The following is a 21,644-nucleotide window of genomic DNA, read 5'->3' on the forward strand; positions in this document are numbered from 1 at the left end:
TAAAACCTATCACGAAATCACGCGATCAGATATTTTATATATTGAATATGCAAATTTATTTGGTTGAATTATAGCATTTTTGGATTGAATTCTTATATTGAATAAGCTATTTTTTTAACTTGAATTATGGAAATTACCATTGAGTGTAATTGCTCTACGTATTGTTTATTTCTCCATGTGCAGGTATAGGTACATTTGAAAACTTCAAGAAGTGATTTCAGCATCCAAGAAGTGATTCCTGACTCAACAACATTTGAAGTTTTCTTTCGTTTAGCATACGACATGTATCTAGGTTTATTTTGTATAAGGTTTGTAGACGATCAATTTGGTTTATAATGTTGTAATTATAATGAAATAGTTAATGGTTTAAGAATTGTATATTGAACATTTCAATGTGTGGATGGGTGAATTGAGGTGTTGAGGCTAACAATTATGTATATATTAGGTATTTTGAAAGGTTTGAATAAGTACCAAATTGGACATTGTTAGAAAACAGTGGTCACATCACGATGTTGGTCTCTTAACATTTCGACGAGACCAAGTCAGTATGTTACATCGCGATGAGAACCCTTAAGGTCACGAAATCAATCCAAGATTTTGAAATCTTTATGATTTGGTCCTAATTCAACCTTGAGTTAGCACTAGAGCTTTTGTAAACTTGTATAAGACTCAGAAAGGTTTGTAAATCATATCATATTCATGAATTGCTCGTTATTAAATCTACGTTGGTATAAATTGATTTTTTTATCATAGTTGTTTCGACAACAAATTTGACAATCTATAGCTCAGACCCAGGGATTGGTTCAGATATAAGGTGTTATAATTAAAGTACACTATTATTAATTTTAATAATATATACATATGATGATTGATGTCTCACTGACGTAGTTGTTCATGGGTCAGAAACAATATTTAATCGGCCCATGATTTCATTTCACATCAAATTTTATAAAAAATATAAAATATCAAATTCTATAAAATATATTTATCCGAATATATAAAATCTAAAATATACAAAAAAATTATAAGACATTATATTTTAAAAATATCAAATTCTATGTATTTTTAATTTAATAATAATATAAAAATTATAATTTATGAAGACATAAAAAATATATAGAATTACTCAAAAAACCATGTCTAGAGTGCATCTGGACAAATAATTGTCCAATGTCAAATGTATCTGGATAAATAGGTGTCCAAGTTGATTCTAGTGTCAAATAATATTTCTAATATTTTTATAAATTTATATATTTTAAATTTAACAACAATAATAAAAATATGACATGTTATAAAAAAATTTAAAAATATAAAAATACTAAAAAATGTTTAGAATGAACTTAAACAAATAGTTGTCCAGATTCAAATGAACTTGGACAATTATTGTCCAAATTCATTCTCTATGTAAAAAATTATATTTTTTTATAAATTTTATATTTTAGAATATTTTATTTTTTTACCACGTGTTAAAATGTGATGTTGCCTTGTGTCATTGTGCTACTAGTCATTGTGCCACGGTATTAGTTAATTAGCTAGAAAAATATCAACTTAACTTATTATTTTTAAGTATCAATTAAGTGAAAAAAACTTAGATATCTAATACAAATTTAGGTACCTATTACGCTTTAAAAAATTATTCCAAAGTAACGAGAGACCCCAGCTCTACCCACCGAATGAATGATAAAGTAATCGATCAAACCAGAGACATAAACTAATAGCTTTCGTATCATCAGAAAATCCGTAACAGAAATTTGCTCCTGACAAAGAAAGATTATAAATGGTGTATGAATTCCCAAACCCACAACAATAGTAACCCCGGTGAGGCTGAGAGCCACTCTTAGCCCCCACCTTCTCATCAGTCCAAGATTCATATAAGGGAGCTGCTAACCTTCTCTTTTCTAGTAGCAGCCTCGTCCACTCCACACAAACATGGGCGCTTAGATATACCCAAATATCCCAAAACATCAAACATGGCTTGTATTAAAGTCAAATTTGGATTTAGTAACAGACTTTGCGACCCAACACGACTTTTGTAAGCCCAAAGAAAAGTGCTCGTTAGTGGACTGGCCATAGAATTGTTTGGTTTTTGCCCCATCACAACAAACCCGACAGTCCCCTCATTTTCCTTTTTAACTTTTGAAATTTGAACACTGCCAGAATCTTGGCATTCTGTTCCATCAATGTCACGAGTCTCATAATTCATAGCCACTTTCTTAGTTGTCGTCACTAAGGTTTCATGTTTTCTAATTGCTGAAGTTAGTGGCAGCACAAAATACGACGCCTTGCACTTCAGTTCAATGAGAACAAGACATGCATATATTGTTGAATGGAAGAGCTTATTATTGATGTGCATAAATTGTCACTATTTCTGTTTCCTCTTGATTTCTTCTGATTCCCGATGACCCATTTCTGTAAGGCACCTGTAGTATAGAGTTGGATCCATGGCCTTCACATTTTGTGTTAACTGTTGGAACACCTTGTTATTTGGGTGCAGAGGGGCCTGATCTGGATCCATATTCTCCACCACCTCATCCTGTTCTCCTATAACTATAATTTCTTTTTGACAATTAGTAACTGGCCAATATCTTAGAATCTCCCTAACCACCACTTCCCCAAGTACAAACTGAGAAATGCAATAAGCCAGCTGCTTATGCTGAACTTGCAAACTTGCAAGCTACTGGTGTTGTACTGTGGGAGAAGCACTCTCGTCAACAACAGCTTGTGGTTCTCTTTTAATGGAACTACAAAGCCATTGATGATGCTTCCCTCGCCGACACCGCAATGCTTTTCAGTGTAAAAACACATCGTTTATTGCTTTTCTCATGAATGATGTATAGAAGGTCTTCACTCCTTGGATTTATTGCAAATGCAGATTGGTGTTGACGACTATATATTAATTAATTTGATAGAAAATCAGTCCTTACAGGCTTAGCTAAAAAGGAGAGTAAGCAACAAAAAACACGAGATGTTTTATAGAGGAGAGATGTTGTAATATCAGATAGCAACACAGTAATGAGTATTTCTGGACTCAACAATGAGAGGTTAATTATAAATGATATCATAATTAATAGATTGGAAGCATTAGCAGCTACCTTGTTCTAAACTAAGGACTCATCAAGCGGACTTTGAGAAGATCCACCACCAGACGGAGGAGATACTTTTACTAGGAATTACCCAAAGTCGGTCCAATCTGAATTAATCCACGCTTTTTCTAAGTTTTCATTATCTTGATTATTAAGGTTAATTCGGATTCCGGTTGTCAATAAACGAAATTAATATATTATATAATTTCAATTAATATAATATATAATATTCAGTTACAATATTTTAATACCAGAATGTGCATTTTTTAGCAATGCAGCAATGGAAAAGCTTCTGCTTCTGCTACTACAAGTGGTCACATAAACTTTACATTGCCTCTTTTGATGGACTGCTTTTGGAAAATATAAGTTGATGATGAGGAGTTTTATGTCATTTCAGTTACTTCTCATGTAAACAGAGATGCTAAATAAAAATTTTTAAAATTTTATATATTTTTGTTATCTCAAGTATTTTTTCAACTTGTTTTATTTACATTAACTCGCGGCTCCCTCTTTCGCTCGCTCGCTTCCCATTTCTGAATTTCTCAATCACTTTCAGGTAGTTGTTTCTTTTCTTTCTCTGTTTGATTACCGAGAAATTACTTCTTTTTCCTCTCTGTAAACAAGCGGGATTTTTTATTTAAGATTTGTTTTTCTTCTTTTTTATGTGGAGTCTGTACTCTATTAGATCTGTATTTAATTATTAAATTCTGTTTTCTCCTTTTTTCCCCTGATTCTCTCACATGATTCCGTTTCTTATTTGTTTTGCTTTTTGAAAGTAACAGGTATCTGAAGAATCAGCCAAATGGTTTCCTTTGAAATGAATGATCGAAAAAGTGAGCTTTTATCTTCCATTTTCTGTGCTTTCTGTGCTTCTTTTCATTCAATTAACGCATCTATGAATCTGTGATTTTGTGAAACTTCTGTTCGGTGTGATACTTTTTTTTTCCGATGGAGGTTTGATGCTTGAAATATGCATTGTGCAATCCCTAGAAATTTTTGTGAAATTCAGATCTCTGGACTTGGTTCATCGTTTATCTTGGGATTTTTATTTATTATTATGCATGTTGGTAAAATTTTGTAACTGCTGTTAAGTTAGGAAAGTCTTTGAAGTGTCCATGTTATTTTACGTTGAGGCAATCTGGGAATGATTTGATGTGCTAATTTATATTAGACGTTAAATTATTATGGCAAAGTCAGTCGAATATATTTCCTTAGAAAGAATATTTTTTATTATTTATTATCCGAACAAATATTTTAGTAAGCTATTCGGAGTTGTTTGGTAAGTTATGCTGCTTTATTAAGAAACATATATTAACTGGTAATTCTAATAAATTGATGTTAGTCAAACTCCAAAATGATTTACTAGTGGAGCTCCGTTGATCACATTTGATGTGCGTAGATGGTGAAGGATTTCTAATTGATATGTACACCCCTTATTATTCAAAGTTCAAATATATAGGATAGTTCAATAGGATGTAGTTCTCATTGTTAAATTTATTTATGCATGCATTTATGCTTGGTGAAGCGTGTGCACCACACCTTCTTGGAGTTGCTTATGATGGTGTTGTTTAAGTTGAACAAAATGACGAACCCTCTTACATGTGGATTTTGTATACAAATGCTAATGGAAACAGTTTAGGGTTATTGCAATTTCATAGGAGTATTGCAGAATATCTTACAATATGTAAATAATTTATTAGATTATTTGGTGGTAAGACTTTTACCAACACCTTAGCTATATGTGATATGGACAATTTTGTTAACTCTTATTTTACTAGAATCTAATCTTTTTAGTTTAGGTCTAAACCTGTGATCTGAGCCAACTATTTGTTCTGTTACATGGATTGTTGTCATTGATATTGATTGGAGGTGAGTAGGAGTGCGTTGCTACTGTCTAGCATTTGATTCACATGAACTTAGCTAATTGGGGACTTATGACTTCGTTTGTCATCATTATTTTGACGGAAAAAGGGAAACCTTATATGCACTTATCATTTGGTTTAACTTTCATTTTTACTAATATCTGACATTATGAAAAACAGAAATTGGGCTCGGATTAACGGGATTTGGCATATTTTTCTCATTTTTGGGAATTATCTTCTTTTTCGACAAGGGATTGCTTGCCATGGGAAATGTAAGCTAACTTTTATTATCTTTTTGTCCTCTTTGCACAATTATTTTCATTTTCCCTGTTGAATCATACTTGATTAACACTACCTTCTTTTTTCTGTTAATCAGATCCTTTTCATATCAGGAGTGACCTTAACCATTGGTCTGAAGTCCACCATGCAATTTTTTATGAAACCTCAAAATTTTAAGGTTTTATTTATTCTCCACACTCACTCACACAAAAACTCACATACCTAAACTCTGACGTTATAAATGCATCGTTCGTTTTCTTTATGATATGTTGATGCTAAATACAGGGAACAATTTCTTTTGGTGTTGGCTTCTTTTTCGTTGTCGTTGGATGGCCCATATTTGGCATGATATTGGAGACATATGGATTCGTTGTACTCTTCAGGTCTATATGAAATTTTCATTACCTTGATTTAATACAAATGCTTAACATTTTTTATCTACTCATTTAACATCCACCTCTTTTGCAGTGGTTTTTGGCCAACACTGGCTGTGTTTCTGCAGAGGATACCAATTCTTGGTTGGCTATTCCAGCAACCATACGTCAGATCGGTATGTTCAGTTTTGAAGTCAAGTAAATTTTCTTTTTAAATCACAAACTGTCTTTTGGGCATGCATGCTTGCAATATATTATTTTGTTAGTTCTCGGTTGGTTAGTGTAGAAGTGTAAAAGTATTCTGGAACCATTCCAAAATTTGGAAAACCAGTAATCAATGTCTTAACTGATCTTAGAGTATGAAAGAAAGCCAGCAAATCATCTAATTCTAGAACTTGTTGATATTTATCTCTACATCAAAGAAGTGAAATTTGAAGTCATTTTTGTGCCATCAATATGTGAGTAACTGAATCAGCATCCCTTCTCCTTGCTGCAAGGAGGGGGTTAAATAGTTATCTATTTCAACACAAATTAGAATGGGATTATTGGAAAGGCTAAACTATAGAAACAGAGCTGATATTTGATTGGTTAAGTTACTGACTTTATTTAATCACCAGGGAATCTTTGTTTTCAGTTGTTTGTTCATTTATTTTGATAATTTCATCCAAAAATATTTAGTTAATATAAACTCTTGTTTACTTTCTCCCCCTCTGATATAGCAAGAAAGGAAACCTAAGAAAATGAGAGCTTGTGAATATGTTCTTAATATTGCTTGGTGCACGTTTAGGTGCTCTGGTCAGGCTGTAAATAGGTGATTGACTTTAGAACCTGGCCTAGTGGCTCAGCTGAAGCCAAAGTGCCTTGAGGCAAACACCTACGTGGACTATCTTCATATATAAAAAATGCATTACCTTATTCATGCAGCCTTTCATTGAGGTATAAAGGGTATAATTGTCTATTGCTTTTTCTTCCCTTCTAAAATCAACTGAAAATTTTGTCAAACATGGCTGCTGTCAAAAAGCAACCATTCCATGGAAATGGCATTGCAGATTTGGATAACCGAATCCTCTAAATACAAAAGATTATGCTCATGATAAAAATTGAACCTTGTCTTACAAGGTAAACTACTAAGGACTTTACTAAGTGAGCTAGATCTTGAATTTGATAATAACATGCTAGTAAAACTAAATTATATTTGTAATGAAATATACAATTTAAAAATGCTTGCCCAAAATGAAATATAATAATAAATTAATTGTAAATTTAAATTGGGGTAAATTACACTATTAGTCACTAAACTGAGTTAATTTTTGTTTTGGTCACTTAACTAGCAATTATTACAATTTGGTCATTTAACTATTTAGAAATTTTTAGTTTAGTCATTGGGCTATTAAATTTTTTTTTTTTTGAAGAGAAAAGTTCTAACAGGGAGCTCTAAGCGACAATTCGACGGTCGGTATGGATGACCAATGCCCATCGATGAGCAAAATAACATACCTTAGATCTAAGTTGATATGATAGTTAGTGTCGAAGATTGGAGAAAGAAAATGTTTGAATGTTAGTTCGCAGATTTGGACGTTCATGAAAAAAAATTGAATTGTAGAAGAAAAAGGGAAAGAGAGCTTTTGATTGGTGTAGGCAATGCGAACATAAAAAGCCATATAACACCAATTTAATAGCCCAGTAACTTAATTGAAAACTTTTGAATAATTCAATGACAAGAACTTCTTTTAGTTAAATGATCAAAATGAAAACTTACCCATTGTTTTATAACTAAGGGTATAGTTTACTCTTTAAATTAACTAGTTATGTTTAATACTTTTTAATTCTTTTATAATTGGTATTTGAGACATGGTTATCAGTACTCCCAACAATTATATCTTCTAATCAAATCAGAATTTAAGATTTTATCATTGTTAAGTATGTACAATGTAGTGTATGTATGCTCCATATGTTTCTATTATGATGATTTTGTAATAATCTTCTGTGTTCTTAGAATTGCAGTTTTGATATGTTTAGGATCAAAAGGAAAATGAATAGTTTTCTTCATCACTTTTATTTTAATCTCACATTGGTGGGAGGAGAAGTTGAACTTATAAATAAGCCTTTCCTTTCTTCCTTTTGCATTTCAAGCTTTAATTTAATCCTACATCAGAGTAAGATACAATGCAAAGGGAGGGTAGCCTCTATGAATAAACTCCTCCCCTTTTGCTTATTTCTTAGAGTTTGTCAAAGGGCTAGGTGCTGCCTGAAACTTTTGTTGTACCTCTTACCCAAGCTCAGCCGGGCAGTCTGTTTCAATGTTAAAAATATATTAAAAATATTTTTTGTATTAATATCTAAATAATTTTATGTTAAATCTAAACAATTTTTTATTAATAAAAAGCAATTCTGGCTAGGCTGGTTTGAATTTGGAAAATCCTCTAGGCTTGACACAGTCACTATGGACAGGTCTAATTATTGCTTATGGGCCGATACTCATATTTATTACATTTTCAGTTTTTGGGAAAATTAAAATTAAATGACTGAATGTCTAAAAGTATGAATGTTGTAGCCTAAAAATTCTTTTAAGGTTATGCTGAATTCTGAAATGAAGGGAATTTTTCCCCTCCAAATTCTCATTCATGCATCGGTTGGAATTATAATGCAAATGGAAAGCTCCATTTATATATAAGCCTTTTTTTTCCTAAGTTCACTTTTTTTTAATGAAATCCCACAATGGTGGGAAACATATTGTTAAAGAAAGCTGCACTCTGTATAAACTCCCCCCCCCCCATGATTTATTTCGTTGTACTATCACATTGTTGGAAAACGCAGAGCAAATGGAATTTTGCTCTATAAGTAAAGCCGTCCCCTTCTTTTCACTTTCCTCTTTTCCGCTTTGAAATTATTTGCAATCAACAAGGTAACTCCTTTTTTAATTAATAACATTAATCATAGCTGTATCTTGAGTTTATTAATAGAAGTTAGTAGAATTCTTTACAAGTCACCTCCCTTTGCTTGGTTTGCCCTAGGGATCATGTTATGTACATGTCTACTCTTTTCATTATGTTGGCGTCCTTGTAGGGATAGTCACAAAATTTATCCTTTTCTTTGTTTGACTTTTGGCTTTTCTTCAGATATAGAACCCGCGTACATGCATGATTATAGAGCATCGAACTGAAAAATCATAAAACCTAAATCTGGTTTTCTGATTGTGCGAATTCCAAATGATATCATCTGAGAAGTAAACTGAAGATCTCTTCAGACAGATGTTTAGAATGTCAATTTGATGGGCATTGACTTTGAAAGTATGATCCATCATTCTATAGATGAAAATATAATGATCAGTCTTTGTAAACTATTCAAGAAAGTACTTTTTCGTTGTAGACAAATACCCTCTCCCTCTTTTCTTTCCTCCCAGTGAATAGGCTTAAAAATAGTGTTTGTGGGATTGATTGATGGACCTTTATATGTTGTGCGACAATGTTACTGACACCCTATAATTTTAATGCTCGACTTACTAAGCTAATAAACTTTCTTCAAGGTAGTTTCTTTTATATTGAACTAATTTTGGTCCATTTTTCTTAATGCTGCAGTTATTGGATCGGTATAGGGGCAGGAGGGTGCCTGTATAACGACGCCATATATCAGAGAGTTGGAAATAGTGATGAGCCAATTGACTCTGTAAGTCATGTGGAATTGAATGGGGGTTCTTATGAACAAATAGGCACAAGTCAAAGCGATGGAATGAATGGTGTGAATTATATAAAAAAAAAGTCTATGCAAAGTGGTGAAACATGCTTTCATGAAATGATGTCATGTAGTACTACGCCAAATCTGATAATCAATTTTTTGATTCTTGAAGAATCATGTTTGTGTACATGAAAAATGATGAATGAAATGAAGGTGAAAACTGGGGAGTCGATGGGGAAAAATTCTCTCTCAAGAGCAAGATAGAAACAAAGGAAAACTTTGATTTAGAAAATGGAGTGAAAGGAAAATTTTAAATTTATTTTTAAATGCTAAAAGGTTTTCAGAATTGCTGTCTAGTAAAGGAAATCCGGATGCTAAAAGTTCTAAACTAATTCTCATCTAGAGTTTCAAATTAATTAAAACGGAGGAATTTCGATTTAATTAGGACTCTAGAAGGACATTTGATCGGTGGCTTCCCGTAAGAGGGGAGTATCATTGCTGCGACACCTTGCCTTAATAAGGAAGTTGGGTTGGCTCTTGCTAGTTCAATTTTTTGAGTGTACCTAACTTGCTCATATAATCAATTAATTAAATAATTAAATAATTAAATAATTAAATGATTTTTAATTTAATTTTAATATTTAATTAGTCAATTTTAGTTGAATAATTTACCCAACTTAATTCCAATTTGATTTAAAGTTATAATAATTTTATCATATTAAAATTTATATGCAAACGAAATTAAACTATGATAATCACATAATTTAATATTTACTTTACACATAATTATTTAATTTATTCATTCAATTAAATAATAATCTAAAACAATTCAATTATTCTTAAATGATCTCTTCTTGAGAAAAATACAATTATTGCAAATAGTAATTTATACAATTTGTTTCTTGTTCATCATTTTGTCTGTTCCTTCAAGTTTTTCATGCAACCCATTCAAAATTGTAGTGAGCTAGTAGATGGTTTGATTAGACTTATACAATTAGGACTAAAATAATTTTTAATTAAAATTTGGCTTTCCATTTATTAATTATTAAGTTATTTAGTAATAGAGTCATTGCACTAAAAGTATCATAATTGAACTCTCCATTACATATATCATTATGAAAGTTATTTATTTTAAGTTTTAGTCTAATAACCTTGTTATTTATTATCCTTAGGTTAAACCTGTTCACATAATCATATCCTTTTTTATTACATGGTCATCATTGTATCTTCTATAATGAAGATGTTCATTAATTATATCAGTAATCATAAAAATCATTTGTCCCAAACGACTCATAGCCATGTTCCATTTTCATAATTTATATAATGCCAATGAGAGGATACAATTTAATTTTTTACTGAGTTATGATTCCATTATTGTGAGGGAAGTCATGTCATGCATAAGTCATGTACCCAACATACCAACTTTTAGCTCACTATCTTTAAAATACATGTTACCAACTTTTAGCTCACTATCTTGAAAATACATGTTTTCAATATATCATAGTACATGAGTCATATACACATAGGTATCCTCTTACTAATGATTTAAGCAAATTATACTATAAACATCACAAGTGAATTAATTTATAAACGAATCAGCCCAAACAATATCTATCTTTTTTATTTCTATGCTTCAAGCTTACCCTAATATCCCAAACAAACTCTCTTTCCAAAGATTTATAGACTACATCATAGTTCTATCATGAGTCGTTTTCTCAATTTGACCCCAAAAACTGTGCACAGTTTAGATTACCTATTGATATAAGTTGTATTCTCGTATTACATCTGACCATGTAATGCAACTTAATATTAGTTAAACTTTAATCAATGGAACAATATTTATTTATACAATTTACTTTAAATGTAAAAACCATTAAACATACTATATAAATAATATTAAATGATAATGTGAAAAATAATTTTTTTATTCAATCAATTATAAAATTAGAATACCCTGTAGATGTTATGGAAGAACCTACTCTTGTTGGTGTTGCTGACAGATCAAATATTACCACATCTTAACCAACAAAGCATTTACTCCTAGAAGTAGAAGGCAAACATCATTACCCATTTGAGACAATTAATGTTGATATTCAAAAATCGGTGGCAATAAATAAGAAGGTAGTAAGTTTAAGTGTCCTGTATGATTTCAAGGGCAGCAACTAGCGAGGTAAGTAAGGTGGCAATAAATTGGTGAATTTTAAATCCTTAACTTGCCTACAGACTCTTAAGTCTTTACTCGAATATAAACACGAGTTATGCTTATGATGCATCCTCGGGGGAGTAGTTGTTTGTTGTGTTGGATGTATGACTTTTTTATTATAAGATTTTGTCAATAATGCTAAAAAGAGATTGTTAAAATATCTTTTGTTATATCATTGTTAAAATATCTTTTGTTATATCATCTGTCCCAGTTGGTGTTGTAACACTTGTGTAAACACTAAAATTCGATAATGTTGAATTTTTTTTAACAATTTTAATTCTGGCCATCTATGACATGTAATTTTTATTATCTGTTTTATATTTCAAAAATAGACGTCAAATTCGGATTATTTTGTAGGAGGAAACTAGATAATTCTTAGGATAGGTTTGGATGGGAGGTGGGGTGCAGTGCGGTACGTGTAACGCCCCATAATTTCTATTTTTTTATTTCTGAATAATCTTGAAACAAATATTTGTCTGCTTCAGTGGTTAAGTGTTTTGGGTGTGTATGTGAGGTCTTGGGTTCAAGCCTTACCTTTAGTAATTTTGTTATTTTTGGAGTTAAGCCTATCTCTGTGCAGTGGGCTCATATTTAATTGTCTGTAAGTCTACATCAGAATGAGCCTGCTGGTTCTAGTGGTAAGGGAATTGGTGTGTTGGAGGTTCTATGTTTGAATCTCTATGTGAGCAAGGGAGTTGTATTGGAAGTCTGAGAGAAGGGGTTAGTGGGTGGAAAATATGGGATTTGGAGGATTACCAGATACTGCTATCTTTCTTTTTGCAAATTTTCTCTCCCTCCTCCTAAGAAAAAAAACTAACGTTAGACCTTTATTCTCTGCCAATTTTTCCTTTTCCTTTTCTCCCTTTTTGGTTTCGCTTTTCGTGTTGACCGTCCCACCTTTGTTTTCGACACTCTTGTCTTGTCATTCGCCTTAATAAATGGGGTTTTCCTACTTTACATCTTGTAGTTTCTTTTCCAATGTTGATTGGGATTATACCTCTATTTTGGGCAGCAATGAGTTTAGAAGATTGTGATTCTTCTCCTACGGGATCATAGTTAATCGTTCGGAGTGTTGGAATAAGTGGTAAGCGCTTGATTTAAGTTGTGGTTGATTTTGGGTTTCTGAATTAATCGTGTAATAAGTCTAATTCTGAGCGTTGGTATGTCGATTTTTAAGTTCTGGAAGGCTCAGGAATGTTTTCGCATCGAATCGATACCAGGTGTGTACTCGAAACGCAGAATCAAGTTTTCGACAAAAGCCAAAAATGATCATTGTCGACGCCATACGGGCGTGTGGTTGCCCGTTTGGTAGGCTGTGTGTAAGAACACAGCTGTGTGATCAACGAAGGCATGGCCGTGCGCAAGACATGGCCGTGTGGTGGCTCGAGTGTGGCCGTGTGGGCCATACGGGCTAGGCTAACTTGGGTGTCTGGTATCTGGGTTAGGCCATGTGATCCACACGGGCAAGGCCAATTTGGGCGTGTGGCATCTAGGCTTACACGGGCAACCCACACGGGCAACCCACACGGGCGTGTGGGCCCATCTATCTAAAAGTTTTCCTAGGGTTGCACAGGTCATCCCAAACAACTGTGGGCCTACTGTAGGATCGGTAAGGGCAGACAAACCTTAAACTGTATGATCTGTTTGTCGGATATCCTATACTGAACATGATAGAATTGTGCATGTATGATTATTGATCTGTATGACTATCTGTGATCTAATTGATAGCATGTTGAGTATGTCAAATTGCATAACTGTTTCTGTTTCTAATATTGTTATTGGGGTGGGATGATGTTTATTGGAGGAAGTGTTCTGAAAGATAGTTTATGCCTATTATCTGGCAGCATGGCTGCATTATATCTATTATGTGCCACATTGGTACAAAATGGTGTCTAGGGTTGGGTGAGTGTTTTAAACCCCGCATGGTGTGTAGGGATGGTTGGAGATGGTGTGTAGAGGATGGGGGTGGGCATCTGATTTCTAATTCTGATTTGCAGATCTGTATTTGTATCTAAGATGGGCTTAGGCCTGAATCTGCATCTGCGTCTGTAATGGGCTTATGCCTCAATTTGGATCTGTATGATGTTTGATAATTAGTATGTCGGCATGTGTAATTCTGCTAGGTTACACACTAAGTTTACGTAAACTCACCCCCTTTCTGTTTGTTCTGTATAGGTAATCTACAGAGGTAGGTGGATCGGTGCAATGAAGGACTCGACGGTGACCACCCGCTTTTACTGTTTTATTTTGTTTTATGGTTTTAATTAAGTTTTGACATTGAGATAGGAGAGGTTGTATTTTCTGGGACTTTTTGGATCTTTTAAACTATTTGGCGTTGGTTTTGGTTTTTTGGTTTTAACTTGCTTATAACTATGATGGTTTTACCTAAAACATGATTTTCTTGCAATACAAATTGTTTTCCTTAAACACGGCGATTTTTCCTAAACTTCCGCTAAAATGATACGTTTTAAGGCAAGTTGACTAATTGAATATACATTTCGAAATAAATGAAAGTAATTAAAGGTTTTAAGTTTAAGATTTTTATCAAGTAAGCTCCGTTTTCAAATCCCTTCCATGTGACATCGCCGGATTCGACCATAACGTTTAGGCCGGGTTTGAGGTGTTACAGTACATTTAGCTTACTTTTTGTCTCAAGCTATAATGTTGCTACAATATTTAATCTCACCGCCAACGGCCATCTAAACCATCCTTAGAGTCCTTAATCATGAGATTTTATATCTTATATATATAGATTATCAGTTGGGTGTAAATTCATCAAAGCTTTTTGTACACTCTTAAAATTAAAAATTTAGTTACTATACTTTAAATTTGAAACATTGAGTCTTTGTCCTTTTTTTATTTAAAAATCTTGGTTCGTCCGTCTAGTTTTACCATTAAAGTTAATGATGTAAGAGGTAAAATAATTTTTTAACCCTCAACATTTACAATTTTTTGTCACCTTGATTCTTACTATTTAAAAGTACATAAATAATTTTTTCTATTTAAATAAAAAAATAAAATAAAAAATATATATTTTTATTAAAAACTGAAAAAAATTATGAAATAAATTAAGACTCTTTTAAAATTCAAAATATAAAAAATGATTTTAAATAAAAACCCAACATTCAATGTTATCTAAATCGGACGAGACTGGCCAGTCGAATTGGTTGGACTAGGTATCGATTTGGGTATCGATCAAATGAAAGGTAAAACACCAGTTGACCTACAAACTGATACGAATTGATTGAACCAAGCTAAAAATCAATTGAACCAACAATTGAACCTACTTCAAACTAGTTTGATTAGTTGATTGCAGAACAACACGTCCGATTGGTTCAAAGAAAATAAATTATTAAAAAATAAAAAATAAAACTTATAAAAATCAATTTAACTACAATTTCAAATGGCTTGTTGCAAGTCAATTAATTTTTAATTTTTTAAAAACTTTCTTAGTCCTATTTTTTTGTTAATTTGGTCTATACTTTTTAAAAGTAGGTAAAATTTTTAAAAATATTTAAACATTATTCTTTTTTCATATTTTAAACCAAAAAACATAAAAATTTATAATTTTATAAAAATAAAAGATATGACAAAATCAAAAAACTTTAAAAATAAAAAATATTACTTTTTAAAAAAGTTAAAATATAAAAATTCTAAAATTTAATGTTATCTTAATCAAACTGGACCAATTAGTTTAGGAACCAGTTGGGATATTGGTCCAATGAGAGGTAAAAAATTGGTTGACCCACGACCCAATATGGATTAGTTGAATTGGGCTAAAAAACTAGTTGAACCGGTAGTTGAACAATTTTTATAATTTTTTTATTTTTAATAATTTATTTACTTTGAATCGGTCGGACCGATCGTTCTGGAAATCAATTGGTGAAACATATTCAAAATTGGTTCAACTGTCTGTTCAAGTGGGTTTTTTTAGCTCGATTCAACCAGTCCATACCAGTTCACGAGTTAATCAATTTTTTATCTCTAATTAGACCAATACCTCAATTGGTTTTCGATCTAAACAGTCCAACTGATCGATCCGGTCTAGTTTAGATAACATTAAATTTTTAATTCTTTTTTATAGTTTTAAAGTCACTTTTATTTAAAGGGTAATAATCAAATTGACAGAAAAGTAAATAAAAAATATATAGAAATTCAATATCTTAAAATTAAAGTATAAAAGTTAAATTTTAAATTTTAAATTTTTAGAAAATACAAACATCTTTATCAGTTAACATGAAGAGATAAAAAGAAATATTTTAGGGACTGAGATAATGATCCTATCCTATCATCAAGGTTGCATTATCCAAAGGATGGTTATTCAGCATAAAACTTGTCAGTTTCGAGTGTCTATTCTTAGAGGACTTTCTTGAGAAATGTTTTCACATTTTAGGAGTGTGTTCTCTAGTACCCTACTACATGAAGGGTTGAGTAGAGAGAGTGAAGGTATACAAACTATGTAATTTTGAGGTTGTAATTATTTTTGGTGAGTTTAAGTAAATTAAGTTTATTAATTTTTTAATAATTTTATTATAGATTTTCATTATATTTATTCTTTTTGATATAATATTTATAACTATTCATAACTCATTCCCACCTTTTAAATAGGAGGATAATATGCTTTAGCGTACTCGACCCACGTTTTCTTGTACTGGTAACAATGCCCATGCCAATAGAGCTAAGACTTAATCGAAAAATTAAGTTGGTTATTAAAGATTGTACTCTTCAAGTTTGCATAATGCGTTTATTTTTTGATTAAGCACCCACAAATATAAATTGTTGAATCCAACTATATCTCAATTTTTGGTCTCTTCTACGCATTTATTTTACTTCTCTTAACTGCATATCCTAACATTTGAAACTCATTGGGAGAATCAAGTCTCACAACAATTGATTTGGGTAGTTTCTTAAAATAGTTTGCTATATAATTTGTGGATACCCTTATTTGGTCACCAAGATCCCTTAAAATTGTATATTTCATCTAATTTGATCATTTTATATTAAAGTTTCATTATATTCTCATTATGAAAATGATCATCCACCTTGTGAATGATAAATTCACTTTAAAATAAATGACCTGTTGTGTAACACCCGTACCCGACTCGATCATCAGGTCTAGGTACCAAGTATCATAATTAACCCGATTTTCTTAACATCAATTCTAACTTGATAGATGACAATATATTTCAAAAATTTCAACTCCAGTTAAGTTTTCCATTATACAAATGCTAGAATATTTATAAAAATTTTGCTTTATTGGGCATGTACATTTATAATTACATAGACCTGGAACTTAAGATTTTGATTAAGTTGCACTCCTTTGAACCCTGAGACACAGCCTCTGAGGGTGCCCCTCTATATACATGATACAACAACGCCATTCACGTGGACTTGGTGATGTTTGGCTTGGTCCCTCTATATAATCCTCAAGTTATTCTTGACCCTGCATCTGGCGTACAAGACTCATAAGTCAAAATAAACTTAGTGAGATTCTGCGCATCAGTAATTGAAAATGTTATCAAAATTTTGGGTAACGGAGTTAGTGCCAATAATTAAACTCCTTGAATAAAGTGGAAGATCTTGCAATTTGACTGGCGTAGTCTACGCCCGTGCATTCTTCTTAAACATATCACTGACGGATATATCAATACGGGTTTGGGCTTAAGTGTCCCCTTTTTGGCACCCATTTACAAGACTTGCTGGTATCCCACCAATATGACGGATTCTTATCCTAATCTCTTCATTCTATTATGTACTCAAAACAACTTACCGTATCATCCCGCCCATTCATTTCTTTTGACTTATCTTGTGCATAAACCCTTTTTTAGGGAGACCCATTTATAACATCCTAATTAGCGACCTTTGAATTAAGTATGGACGGATAGGTTAAGCGCCACACTTTTTTTGCATACTTGTAAGATGGTCTGAATAGATAATTCCTTGATAACATAGTCTTGATGGACTTCCTAGCCACCAATAGTTCCCAGGAGACTACCATCTCGCTAGATTAGGTAAAGCCAACTTCCCTTTTATGAATTGATCCTTAAAGGACTTATCCACATTAGATAGCCATAATGGACATCCCCTCCCCTTGGTATTCTCTGGCAGATAATTCACTTGAGGCCATTCTTGATTGACTTTCCTCTTAAGTTGGTCCTTGGCTGACTTTCCACTTTCCTAATGTCCTTTTTGCCAAAAAACACCTGGATATAGAATTTGGGAATCATCTTGCTTCCTCATAACCCATGTTGGCTTGTCCGTCTTTTCTGGTGGACTCTTAATATACTTATTCGCAATTATATTGAAAGGAAATAACCTTTTCCTCCACATATACTCACGTACAAGACGCTTCTACCAATTCCTCTTACCTTTACTTTTGGCGGATCCTCTTATTAGCAAGCTTGCCTGTAACGCCCCAAAAATTTTAGGTCTTTGTTTTTGTATGTTGTGTTGTGTAATACATGCCTACTTCAGTGGTTGAATGTCTTGAGGGTGTTGGAGAAGTCCTGAGTTCAAGTCTTGGCTTGTACTAAATTTTGGCTTTTGCTTAAGTTAAACCTGTCTCTGGTTAGTAGGTTTCTTAAATTTAATTGGGTAAAGTATGGCATAAGAAGCTTGTTAGTCTAGTGGAAAGAGGCATGTGGAGTGATCTTGGGGGTCTGAGGTTTGAGGCGTAGCAATGTAGTAGAGCATTTTATTTTGGCATGTTGCCATGTGAATGGTTGTATATTGCTGGGACTCTAAAGCTTGGGCGGTTGGTATTTGAGGGAAGTGGGAGTGTATAGACGAAATTCTAGAAGGGATTTTGAAGATGTGGATAAAGGGGTTCGGTTGAGGGATTTGTGGAGGATTTTGGGGAGTTGAGGAGGGAGAGAAGTTTGAGCAGAATAGGGACTCTAGGCACCCCTTTAAGTTTCGGTTTAGGGGAGTCATAGATGTTGGTGTTTGTTCTTTTAGAAATCGATTGGTATAGGGGTTTTTCCGTTTCTTTTCTTCTCACTTTAGGTGCTTTTGGGTTTCAATTTTGAGACCTTTTTCCACTATCGTTTCTCTCTTCTTTTCTGTCTTCAAACATTAGCCGAACTACTCCATTCCCTCCTCCCTTCATCTGTTGTGCGTGACTGAATTCTGCCTCTTCTCTTCTCTATTTTTCCTCTCCAATCATTCTCGTTTCATATTTGGTTCTTGTTTAAGTGGTATACCATTCCTCATCCCCTCTTTTCGTGACATTCTTTCATCATAACATTTCAGTTGGTTATTGACTTCTTCCCCTTTTGTGTTTCAGCTACCACAGTTGTTCCTTGAACCATTGGATTCTAGCGTAAGGTTCTTTCACACTTCCATAATGTTCTCTCTTCTCTTCTCTAGTATTTTCGATTATTTATTTTGGTATGAGGGTTCGATTGCTAGCCCACTCTCTCCTGCCGAAGTAATCTTTGCCTAACACCTATCTTTTCTAACGTTTTCTGCTAGGAAGTGAGATTGTTTATCTCGTGCCTTGGATTTAAGTGGTGTTGGGTATTGGCTTAATATTACTGTTCTTCATTCTTGGCTTTCATTTTGGTAAGGCACTTTACACTTGGTTTATAGGTTGTGTGTATGGAAGTGGTTTACAAATAGTATTTGGGTTGTAGGTAATCTTTAAGAATTGGGAGAGGTTGTTTGGAACGGTGCTTAGGTGATCAAAGAAGGTATTTGATTGGTATAATTATGAGCAAGAGTTGACTAGGGTCTTTTGCAAATTGTTATTAGGTATCTAACCGAAGTTTTGATTGTGTTAGGTTTTGGACTCGTGGACCAGTAATCACATTTTCGCAACCAGGTGTGTAATCACACTGCACTGTTGTTAATCGGCAAAAGCCAAAAAGTATGTTCATACGTAACTATACGAGCGTGCGCTCGCTCGTATGGTGAATCGAGTGCATAAACATGTGCGTTTGACAGTAGAGGCCAATATGAGCGAACTCATGGGTTTGGGCCGTCTTGGGCCGTGTGGGCCTTACGAGCTTGTGGGCTCTACACGGGTAAAACCGTACAAATATGTGGAGATTATCGGTCCAGACCGTGTAGACCACACAGCCAAGGCCATTACTAGGCTTATCGGGTCACACAGGCGTGTAGGCCCAATAGGCAGTACTGTGGGCTTTGGGCCGTTTTTACTGTTCAGGTTGCATAGGTCGCACGAGAGGACTTTGAGCCTACTGATAGGTCGGTAAGTATACATAGAACCCTTACTGGTAAAATGACCGTTATACCCCTAGAGGTAAAATGTCTGATATGCCTCTATGCTTTAATTAACTGTATTTGAGTTTGATATTTCTGCATACACGTATGATATTATGTTGCATTACATGGGGTGGTATATATACATATGATATCAGAGGAAGTGTACTGAAAGGCTATAAGCCTATTACTGGAAGCTCTGCTAGAAAATACTATTAGTGCTGCAACCGGTACTATATTTTGGAGTGTAGGGATGGGTGGGTCGATTTTATCCCCACATGGAGTGTAAGGTTGGACGGAGTGGAGTGTAGAGGATGGATGGGTAGGATCTTTATATGCGTTACTGATACTGTATTGAAATGGGCTAAAGCACACATTGATACTGTTACTGTATTGGGCTAAGGACCACACTGCTATTGCTAATGATTTGGGCTTAGGCCCAGACTATTCAACACTGTGTGTTTGTTTGTTTGATAAATATGGATTACATGCTGAGTTTTCATAAACTCACCTTTTCTGCCCATTCGTGCAGGTAATCCTTAGGCGGGTCGGTGCTGTGAAGGACTCGGAGATGGCCACACCACTTGTTGCGTTTTCATTTTGATTTTAGTAAAAGTAAATTTATTTGGGTAAATTTATGTAATAAGGCCATTTTAAGTTTTTGTTTGGGAATTTATTTAAATTGACTTAAATTTGTTAGCACTAGGACTCGGGTTTTATATTAAAAGAAAAAAAATCAAATGTTTTTCAACTACCACGCTACGTAACATGTTTTAAAAGCTTTCGCAACGAATTGTGTTTAAAAATGTAGTAACAACTTTTGTAAGAGTCATGTTTTGCTTAACAAATTCTGGGATATAACAAATAAGTAAGATAAGTAGCTTTTCAAAAAGGACACATTGAGGTTTAACACAAATGACCTTTTTCCGATAAAACTATGTTTTTTTCCAAATCTCACTACAATGTGACATCTCAGATTTGGCCATAATGTCTAGGCCGGGTTTGGGGTGTTACACTGCCAACATTCTCAGACACCCGATGATCATCATGATAGATTGCTCGCTATGCGAGTCCTACAATGACTTCCTTTTTTATACCCTGTCAGGCTTTTCTTTTTGTAATAAAATGTACCTGTTCACCATTGGATCATGCCATGACTAGCCATTGACTTTTGATTCCTTAGAATCAATAAATCTCTTTCGGGGTGTCACTCTAAAGAGCTTGTATACCATTTACACGGTGTCGCACCAAATGACCTATATACATGTACATGGTGTCGCCTCGAAGAACCTGTATATTATTTACACGGTGTTGCCTCGAAGGACCTATAAATTACCATTTCACGATGCCGCCAAACTCCCTCGAATCCCCTTTCAATCCGTTCATTCCTCCATTATGCCAATTTTTCCCATCTTCAACTAATCTGCCAAAGTAACTCCCTTCGTACTCTGCATTTTATAAATATACATTTCACGCTTATTGTTACACTTATTACTATAGCATATAGTACGCCATTTATCAATATGTTAATACACTACCACATTTGCATCCAGAGAACATACTTGCAAGCATCTATATATTTACACAACTTTATGCATGCATAGCATACTCATTCATCATAATCACACTCAACCATGAAATCTGAATTGAACTTAGAATAAACATATGAGCAGAACATTCAACCAGCAAACACCCAAAGTGGAGTACAGGAACTCACCTACTATCCTTTATCCTCGCCAGGTTAGCTCGTCTGAATGTCAAAGCCTCCTTCATTGTGACAACTAAGCATGAAAACCAAATATACTGGTTAAATTGGAGGCATTCAAGGTTTAAATACCTGAATCAAATTTCATGCAAAAATTTCCAATGATTTCATAAACCCCTTAACTTCTCTTTTCCTCAACTTCACGAATATAGTAAGATTAAGAAGCTTACTAGTTTACTG

General features: G+C 33.6%; 1 protein-coding gene across 2 annotated transcripts; it reads left to right on the top strand.

The window, feature by feature from the left end:
- Nucleotides 1-3,491: 3,491 nt before the first annotated feature.
- On the top strand, nt 3,492-9,515 carry LOC121212431 (vesicle transport protein GOT1). Of its 2 annotated transcripts, none has more exons than XM_041085043.1 (7): nt 3,492-3,639; nt 3,866-3,916; nt 5,126-5,217; nt 5,322-5,402; nt 5,510-5,607; nt 5,693-5,774; nt 9,177-9,515. In XM_041085043.1, exons 2-7 carry the CDS (start codon nt 3,886-3,888, stop codon nt 9,213-9,215), a joined length of 423 nt encoding a protein of 140 aa, XP_040940977.1. In that variant the 5' UTR covers nt 3,492-3,639; nt 3,866-3,885; the 3' UTR covers nt 9,216-9,515. The 2 variants fall into 2 exon arrangements, with proteins under 2 accessions (XP_040940977.1, XP_040940978.1); XM_041085044.1 differs by having other exon boundaries at nt 3,533-3,639; nt 3,860-3,916.
- The last annotated feature ends 12,129 nt before the right edge of the window (nt 9,516-21,644 follow it).

This window comes from Gossypium hirsutum, chromosome A13, assembly GCF_007990345.1.
Source record: "Gossypium hirsutum isolate 1008001.06 chromosome A13, Gossypium_hirsutum_v2.1, whole genome shotgun sequence".
Lineage (NCBI taxonomy): Eukaryota > Viridiplantae > Streptophyta > Magnoliopsida > Malvales > Malvaceae > Gossypium > Gossypium hirsutum.

Coding starts and splice junctions, on each gene's coding strand:
- LOC121212431 (XM_041085043.1), top strand. CDS start 3,886: ATGGTTTCCTTTGAAATGAATGATCGAAAAA. Junction 5,218..5,321: donor GATTGCTTGCCATGGGAAAT/GTAAGCTAACTT, acceptor TCTGTTAATCAG/ATCCTTTTCATATCAGGAGT. Junction 5,608..5,692: donor GGATTCGTTGTACTCTTCAG/GTCTATATGAAA, acceptor CCTCTTTTGCAG/TGGTTTTTGGCCAACACTGG.